This window comes from Rana temporaria, chromosome 4 (genome assembly GCF_905171775.1).
Source record: "Rana temporaria chromosome 4, aRanTem1.1, whole genome shotgun sequence".
NCBI lineage: Eukaryota > Metazoa > Chordata > Amphibia > Anura > Ranidae > Rana > Rana temporaria.
In genome coordinates this window covers 182,510,698-182,520,111 of record NC_053492.1, presented here as the reverse complement: position 1 = coordinate 182,520,111, position 9,414 = coordinate 182,510,698, and the positions used below count along the sequence as shown (strand labels likewise).

The 9,414-nt window shown below is 40.9% G+C and overlaps 1 protein-coding gene across 2 annotated transcripts in view; it reads right to left on the bottom strand.

Annotated features, from left to right (window-relative positions):
• Positions 1–1,585: 1,585 nt before the first annotated feature.
• The window catches only part of ATP11B (ATPase phospholipid transporting 11B (putative)), a 187,072-nt gene continuing 179,243 nt past the window's right edge, over positions 1,586–9,414 (bottom strand). For both annotated transcript variants that reach the window (XM_040349439.1, XM_040349441.1), the window contains one exon: positions 1,586–4,803. In XM_040349439.1, the coding sequence (XP_040205373.1) occupies positions 4,722–4,803 (82 nt within the window). In that variant the 3' untranslated portion in view covers positions 1,586–4,721. The remainder of the gene's footprint in view (positions 4,804–9,414) is intronic.

Sequence of the window (9,414 nt, the reverse complement as noted above, 5' to 3'; positions counted from 1 at the left end):
TTAACTCCGAGAGTACCATACCACCTTCTCGAAGTTTGACTGATACCCCTGCCCATTGAGTAGACCTGATCGAGCAAATTGACAATTTTATTATTTTTTTCTCGATTTTTGTATGTTTCTATACATATGCCACATGTTTACCAGCTACCAGATCTTTGTAAAGTGATGTAATGGGCGATGTTCGCTCCTCATATTTGTTTGTTGTCTATTGTATGTTTTGCATGAAAAAAAAATTAAATAAAAATGAACCTTAAAAAAAAAAAAAAATCCCCCAAAATTTTTTTTTCTTTGGTCTCTGCCTCTGGACTTATCATTTAGCATTCTTCCCAGCTATCTCAACAAAACTACAAAATAAAGTGTTATGTTGTCCTAACACACTCCATTTTCTAGAAATACAATGCTGCTTAGAACAGTTGTCACCCTAGGTAAGAAAGTGCAATAATTGCAGCATTACACAGGTTAACCACTTAAGGACCGCCTCCTGCAGATATACGTCAGCAGAATGACACGGCTGGGCACAAGCACGTACCTGTACGTCCTCTTTAAGTGCCCAGCCGTGGGTCGCGGGCGCACGCCCGCAACCCGGTCCGAAGCTCCGTGGTCGCGGGACCCAATCGCCACCGGAGTCCCGCGATCAGTCCCCGGAGCTGAAAAACGGGGAGAGCTGTGTGTAAACACACCTGCCCCGTTCTTCACAGTGGCAGCTTCATTGATCGTGTTTCCCTATATTAGGGAACACACGATCAATGACGTCCAGTCCCACCCCCCTACAGTTAGAAAAACATATGAGGTCACACATAACCACTAGGGGGCGCTGTAGGGGTTAACTCCCAAACTGCAATTGTCATTTTCACAGTAAACAATGCATTTTTATAGCATTTTTTTGCTGTGAAAATGACAATGGTCCCAAAAATGTGTCAAAATTGTCCGATGTATCCGCCATAATGTCGCAGTCACGAAAAAAATAAAAAAAATCGCTGATCGCCGCCATTAGTAGTAAAAAAACATTATTAATAAAAATGCAATAAAACTCTCTCCTATTTTGTAAACGCTATAAATTTTGCGCAAACCAATCGATAAACGCTTATTGAGTTTTTTTTATATCTTTTTGAGGGATATTTATTATAGCAAAAAGTAAAAAATATTGCATTTTTTTCAAAATTGTCGCTCTATTTTTGTTTATAGCGCAAAAAATAAAAACCGCAGAGGTGATCAAATACCACCAAAAGAAAGCTCCATTTGTGGGAAAAAAAGGACGCCAATTTTGTTTGGAAGCCACATCGCACAGCTGCGCAATTGTCAGTTAAAGCGACGCAGTGCCGAATCGCAAAAACTGGCCAGGTCCTTTACCTGCATAAAGGTCCGAAGGAAAGAAGGAAAAAAAAAAGTGTCAAGAAAAAGAACGCAGCCACCACATCTAAAGACCAGTAAGCTGAAACACTTTTTTTTGTTTTTTAGATATGCATTATGTACGGTATACAAAATAAAAAAAACCCCCTCAAAATGCATACTTCTTCACAAAAAACAACAATTTACGTTGCAAAACCTCAGATCTGAGTAGGCACACATACACTGAAAAACAACATTTTTAAACTGTAAACATTTTAATAAAATAATAAAACAGTAAACTTCATGGTTAGTCTTCAGAAATACATTTTTCCCCCCTTGATGAATATCTAAAGTGAAACATTTAGGGAAGAAAAACAAAACCTGCAAAACAGAGACAAATTTGCCTGAGATACACAAGGCCAATACCAGATACACAACCTGAGCAATAGCCACATGCATGATAGTTGAGAGGTCTTTTAAAGCTGCCATTTTAACAATTATAAAGAGTGGAGGTTTTCTTCGTTGACCCATAAAAACCACAATCCATGTTTTACTAGTCAGACCTATTTGGTAAGTTCTAATTTGTTACTGCACTTTGCTCCTCGTACTGCTCACTAAACAAATCAGCATTTAAGGGTATTCACATTGAAAATTAAGTCTAGTATTTAAATAACATACCGTAACAAAAGTGCGCACATTTCTTAAATACTTTGAGGGCCCATTCACACTACATTAATCCGTATGTTAACACACATTACAGCATGAATGACTAAGGCAGTCCATTTCATACAAAAGGCGCTGTCAATGCACCTCAACAGATGAATAAATGGGCACGACCCTTCTTTCAAAACATAGCACACAGCAATGCACAGTATGTGTTGTGGTGTACTGCTGTGCACCACACTACCGTACAGTGCACTAGGGAGCAATTCACAGTGAATGGTACACCTAATCAATGCAAGTGCAGTGGATCATGTTATTGTTAACATGTGCAATTTAGCGTGCATTGCAACACACATGCAAAAAGGCCGCGCTTGTTTGGATTCAGATAAGGTTATTGAAAAAGGCAATGCAAAATGCAACAGCAAAAAGCAATGAGCCTGAGAAAGTGCAGTAAATAATGGCAACCAGGCAGTTAATACAATTATGTAACTGCAGTCAAACCAACATGAATTCCACTGCCCACTGCAATTATATTTCTATGACGAGAGCCTAGTACACATGGGCTGAATGTCGCGTGGGATTGGCTGGTTCAACAGCTGGTCAGACAGAAGCTGGCAGTACAGCAGGCTTCTGTCGAAGGGTCATGACCGAAAACGGTCTGCCAACCAGCTCCTGCTCAGCGCTCTTAGCCAATGGCACAGGAGGATTCTGGCGGGGGGCCTTCAGAACCTAATAGCACAGCAGGGGAGATTGATGTACTAACATTGGATTGTTAGTACATCTGCTCGTAGTGTGTACAAGGCTTTGAAGACTTGTGTCAACAAGCTTTGGCTCGCTTTAAATGGGATTTGCATTTCCACACAAGTCAGAGAATAAAAAAAATGTAATAAAAAAAAACACTTGAAGTCATTCAAAATAGGTCAGAAGGAGGATAACTGCAGATTAAATGCACATGTTAATGAATTCTGAATGATCACAGAAGCATCTCGAACTGATGTCAGTGACACATGCCTATAACTTGTCAACAGAGGCAGAAAGGTCTTGGCTGGATACAGGCAAGACGTTTCTCGAAAAAAGGTGCAAGTTACCTATGAAATACCTTTGAGGCTTTTCCAACTTGTAAACAGCTTGTCAAAATTAGACACCCATACACAAAACATTAGGAAGGGGACTCTGCAATTACATGCTGGAAATTGTCCCTTTTTGACTGGTCCTTCAAGAATCAACTTACCTGTAAAGCTAGCCATATACTCAGATTTCTCTCATTCAGCTTCTAGGCTGAATGAGAAGAGATCGAATAGATTCCTCCTCCATGCTAAACAGTGTGGATGGAGGAATCTCTACTGCCAGCTATTGTACTGAAGCAGCTGTGACCGCAGTGGAAGAATGACTGCCCAGAGACTGCATCCGATAGCATAGTCATTGTTCGGCCAACAATTGCCCACTGTCAAAGTCTGAGGCCAGGTGATGCCAACAGGGCCATGCACAGTTCGAATTTTGCCCAAACAGCAAGAATTCTCCAGCTATGTGGGGTTACTATTTAAATTATCTTTATGGACTATCAGCTCATACTTTCTATTTATTTAAGGTAAAGCTGGAATTCAGCCACTTTTTAAAATGTGCCAGATTACTATGGGTTAAGCCCAACGAGGTGCACGCCACCTTGTCAACTTATCTCTAAGTTACAATTTACATTTTTAATGAGCATTGGGAACATAGCTATTGCTATACTTTCTATGCACCAATGCTGGATGTTCTGGTCTCAGCTGCTGCAGAGTCATATGCAACTGCCCACTCACAACACTTTGCATTAGGTGAACCCATAAAAAAAAAAAATACAAAGCCTTCTGTGAACCCACTCACAAAATACAAAGCCTTCTGTGAATAGACAGACGAGGGGAGGGCTTGTTGCTGTGAGACAGCTTGCTGCTGTGTGAGAAAGCAGCATCACTCCTGTCATAGCACTGGGAGTTCAGCGATAGCTGTACTCCCAGCACTCAGTAAAACAGTCAGTTGTAAATAAGACACGTCCATGACGTGGCATGCATTTTGTTGGACATGGTAAGTCGGCACATTTTACAGTGGCTGAATTCCTGAAGTAGAGCATTATGGTTACGTATCTGTCAAACCTTGGTCAGAAATGCCACATCCTAATATTTGTTTTATATTAAACACCTTTCTTGTTCTTTCTATAAAAAATGTGAACAAAATATCGTGTTAAAAAAAAATGAAGCTAATGTTACACAGCCATTGTTTTTATATCCAATACCAAAAAATAAGACTAATCAGTGTTAATTATAGGAATTGTGGTTTAAAAGAAAACTTTTAGCATACATTCTGTACATCTGCCAACATACAGTGAGACCATTGTATTGCACATTGAGGCGGATTGCTCATTAGCTGGAGAACTACAGTTTGAAACTTAATTTGATCACAGAAATGAGGGTACACATTTCATAAAATAGTCATTGAATGAAACAAATGCCAACAAGGCTCCATTTTCTTTTAGTGCAGACAAATGCAACAGACTGAAAACACCTTCTCAGGCATGATGCAATCTAGTTTATGGTACTTCTTTGAACCTTAAAACATATAAAAGGAAATGATCCAATTTAAAAGTGACAGCTGAGGTTTATTTCTGTAAGAAAATATATTCAAGTTCAATAAATATGGATAAGGCCCTATACAGAAGAGCGGGCATTGCATTTAAACCAGTAGGGTCTGCCCTTTTAGCATGAGGTTGAGTCCATGGCCGAAAGAGTCAAGATGCTTCTGTCATTCGAATAGCAGGGGTCCAATTCACTCCAAGATCTAAAGCAACAAAAAGAAACAATGGGAAACTAGAAACCTCTTACATCAACAAAAATCATAAAACTCAGCAGCATTCAGTTTCTGATTTGGCCATGTCTGATGTTTTAGATGTTCCCCAGACTTAGGAATATCTAGGGACATCTGGCTTAAAAGAACCTGACCAGAGTGCCTCTTTAATGTTACAAATATCTGGATGGATATATGATCCATTATCCAGTGTTTTGGAATAAAAAGTCAATGTAATCATTACATTTCTGTAAAATTGTGGTCATCAAGCATTACCAGGCCAGCACAGAAGCCAATTATATACACCCAATGTGCAGACAACCGGCCTGGATGTGGGTCGTATAAATCCCTACTGAATTATCAGCTTGCATTTGGTTTGTACGGCATATTTGGCTGTACTTTTATCTATGTGTACATATGGTGTGACTTTCCTTTGCCCCTATTCACAGTCCAAACATGAAGCAAGGTATGAAATGTTCTGACTGTGCACATCTGATTTACACCAAAGTTGTGATTTGTACTTTGATGCAACTGTGCGTGCAGTTTTACTTATTTAGCAAACATGTGGAGCACTGCTTTATAAGGACTAAAAGGTAAGTAAACATTTAATCCAAAAAAAAAAAAAACTTTTTACGAGCCGATTAAGCAATATACAGGACATTCATAAAGTATTCAGACCATCTTCAATTTTTTTAATTGTGCTATGTTGCAGCCTGATACTACAGTTATTTCAAATCATGTCTTCCCTCAATCTACACTAGGCACCCCATAATGACAGAGTGAAAACAGAATTTTAAAAGTGTTTGCAAATGTATGAAAAAAGGAAAAACTGAAATGTCACATTGGCATAAGCATTCAGACCCTTTGAAACACTTGAAATTTAGCTCAGGTGCCCCCCATTTCTCTTGGTCATTGCAGAGATGTTTCTATACCTTGACTGGAGTCCACCTGTGGTAAATTAAATTGATTGGACACGATTCAAAAAAGGCGCACACACATTTCTATAAAACAGTGGTCTCCAAACTGCGGCCCGTGGGGCCAGATGTGGCCCTTTGCTTGCTTTTATCTGGCCCTTGGGGCATAATTTACCAAAGATGGGGTACACATCCCTCCCGATGACACCAACGATGGGGCACAACTCCTACCACTGATAATGATGGAGCACAATTCCTCACAATGACATCAACAATTGGGACCAATGATAATGCACAATTTCTCCCACTTACATCAACGTTGGGGCACAATTTCTCCCGCTGATGTGGGGACCTTTTCTACTCCCAATGTCAACAGTCTGGCCCACTTAAATTCTGAAGGACAGTAAACTGGCCCCCTCATTAGAAAGTTTGGAGACCCCTGCTATAAAAGGACTTACATCTGACAATACACACTGTATCAGAGCAAAAGCCACAAGGTTCACAGAACTTCCAACCCCCAAATGGAAGATTTTTGGCACAACCAGGACTATTCCAAGAGCTGGTCGCCAGGCCAAACTGAGCAATCAGGGCCAAAGGGTCTTTGTAAGATCGGTGGCCAACAACCCAACGGTCACTCTGACTGAGCTCCAGAGATCCTGTGTGGAGATGGGACAAAGTTGCAGAAGGACAACCATCACTGCAGTCCTCTATCAATCTGGTTTTTATGGCAGGGTGCTAGACAGAAGCCTCTTTTCAGTGCAAAACACATGAAAGCCTGCTTGGAGTTTGCAAAAAAGCACCCAAATGACTAACACTGAGTAACAAGATTTTCTTGTCTAATGAAACCAAGATTGAACTCGGTACTAAATGTCTGGAAGAAATCAGGCACCGCTCATCACCTGCCCAATACTATTCCAACAGTGACACACAGTGGTGGGAGCATCATGCTGTGGGGGTGTTTTTTTAGTAGCATGGACATGGTCAGGATTGAGGGAAAGCTGAATGGAACAAATTACAGGGATATCCTCAATGAAAACATGTCCCACAGAGCTCAGAGCCTCAGATTGGAATGCGACTTGAACCCTACTGAACATCTCTGAAGAGACCTGAAACTGTCTGTCCACTGATGGCCCCCATCCAACCTGTCAGCTTGAGAGGATTTGTAAAGAAGAATGGCAGAAAATCCCCCAAATCCAGGCGTGCAAAGCTTGTCGCATCATACCCAAAAAATACTCAAGGCTTTAATTGCTGCCAAAGGTGCTTCAACAAAGTACAAGGGGTAAAGGGTTTGGATATCCAAGTACATGTGATATTTCAGTTTTTTCTTTTTAATAAATTCACAGACATTTCTAAAATTCGGTTTTCACTTTGTCATTATGGGGAATGGAGTGTAGGTTGAGAACATTTTTTTTAACACCTTCCTCCAAGTCTATAGCAGATTGACAGCTGGGCGGGACATTCATCTTTGTGATTAAACGTCATAACGCCCTCTCAGAAGGCACCACACAGCGGCGCAATCTGTCACCAGCTGTGTCCACTGGACACAGCCGATGCCTGATCAGTGTACTGGCTCACTGCTGGTACCATGTGACCGCTGTGACCAATCACAGCAGGTCACATGATAGTTTTAAACAATGGGTGGCTTACTTTAATGGCATCAATTGTGTTGTTAGTTGTTATAGGTTAATGTGAACACATGGTACAGACCAGGCCAATCACAGCTCATTGGTACCATATGATTAGCTTTGACCAATCACAGCCATTTACAACAAAACAAACTGAATAAATCAACTTCATTCAGTAGAATGCTTGCTTGTAATTCACTGCTATAACCAACCATTATGTGTACAAAAAATGGTAACATTATATTGTTCTGGTCACAGTGTCATAAAAAAATAATAAAATAATAAAAAATAAAATGAAAAAAAAAAAGAGAAAAAATTGAATTACTTTATTTTTTTGTACTGTCACCATTTAGTGTCCCTAATCACCGCCACACCAGTTATAGGATGACGCTGTACTGCCCTGGTGACAGTATGTGAAAAATTAATACGATTTTTTTTACATTTCAAAGTGCTTGTAAAGGCAGAAGGTTTTATTTATCTTAAAGTGGGTGTGAACCCTCACATATAACTAGTTAAGTGAACAGCCTCAGATGATACACAGAGATGAAATAAATATTTCTACATAAGATTTACATGTATATCTGCCGTCTTCAGCTTTCTATATTCATTAGAAAGTGCAGATCATGTTAGAAATGTTCATTCCTGTTTCAGCAGTGGGAGGGCAGTCTGGGCATACACTGTATAAGAGTCGATTGGAGGAAAGGTGCGCACAGCCCCCCCCTCCACATAGGCAGAGGGACAAAGAAACTTGCAGAGCTGTGCTAAGAATAGACCAGCTCTCTGTTCATCTATAGCACCCTCCCCAACACAAACTTCCAGCTGCTTTAATCTCGAAGAGCGTGTCAGAAGTTATCATGCTGATAACAGAGGAATGGAGCAGCAGAAAGACATGGGACTTAGGGATTTGGAGAGCGATAATACTACAGATATATGTGCCCAGAATAAAGAAAAACTTGTTTTTGTTCTTTTCAAAATGTTCAGTCTTTTTTCATTTAGTTAGCAAAAGAAAAAAAACCCAGTGGCAATTATACACCACCAAAAGAAATCTCTAGTTGTGTAAACAAAATGATAAAAACCTAACTTGGTACAGTGTTGCATGACCGCACATTTGCCATTTAAAATGTGACAGCGCTGAAAATTGGCCTGGGCAGGAAGGGGGTAAAAGCGCTCGGTGTTAAAAATGGTCAGGCTGCATGCAACACAACATAATTGAAAAAAGTAAGGGGGTCTGAATACTTCATGAATAATCTGTAATAATTAATCCATCTCTCTGCCAGGAGATGCTACAAGAAAAAAATGCCTAGGGCATGTACTGCCATTATTCTTTAGTCTCCTGACACATACACCAGATTTCTAAGAAGGGTCAGAGTTTTAGAAAAGAGGATACCTTGTGCAGAATGTGGGGCCTTCTCTGGCTGTATTGCGATTGATACATGGTGCACATGAAAGAGAAGCTATACACTTCAATTTTCCAATTAAGTGAAAGGCACATGTCAAGGACTTACCTCCCAGTCTCATCCATCCTCGTTTCTGAGGAAACGGTGTTCCTCCGTGTTGACGTGCCGCCGCGCGCGCACAATAGCGGGAGCGCGCGTGTGCACGTTTTTGGCGCCAAAGCACACTTTAAAAGCCATTGCTGGACTCAAACACATTGCTGTCTGATCTGCAGTTTTGGAGTGAACTTACACTTGAAACCTGATCCTGAATTACTGATTGAACCTTTGACCCGGCTTGCTGACTATCCGTATCGCTCTAATCCCTGACTCCGGCTTGTTTGACTTACCCTTCTGATTGGACCCACCGCTGCCAGACCCACCTGCTTGCACCACGACTACGCTTCAGTTACCTACATCTGAACCATCTGATTATCCGTTGTGACCCGGCTTGTCTGACCCTGCCGTTTCTTGCTTCCTATTTATCTGCTTGCTTCATCAGCTTGTTGCCGTTGCAGTCGTATCACCTGTCAGGGTTGCTGACCCCCTCCTCTGCCTCAGTGCCGTCTGCACCTCCCTGCCAGAATGACTCAGCCACCTACATCTATTCATCACTGCACCGGCACTCCTACC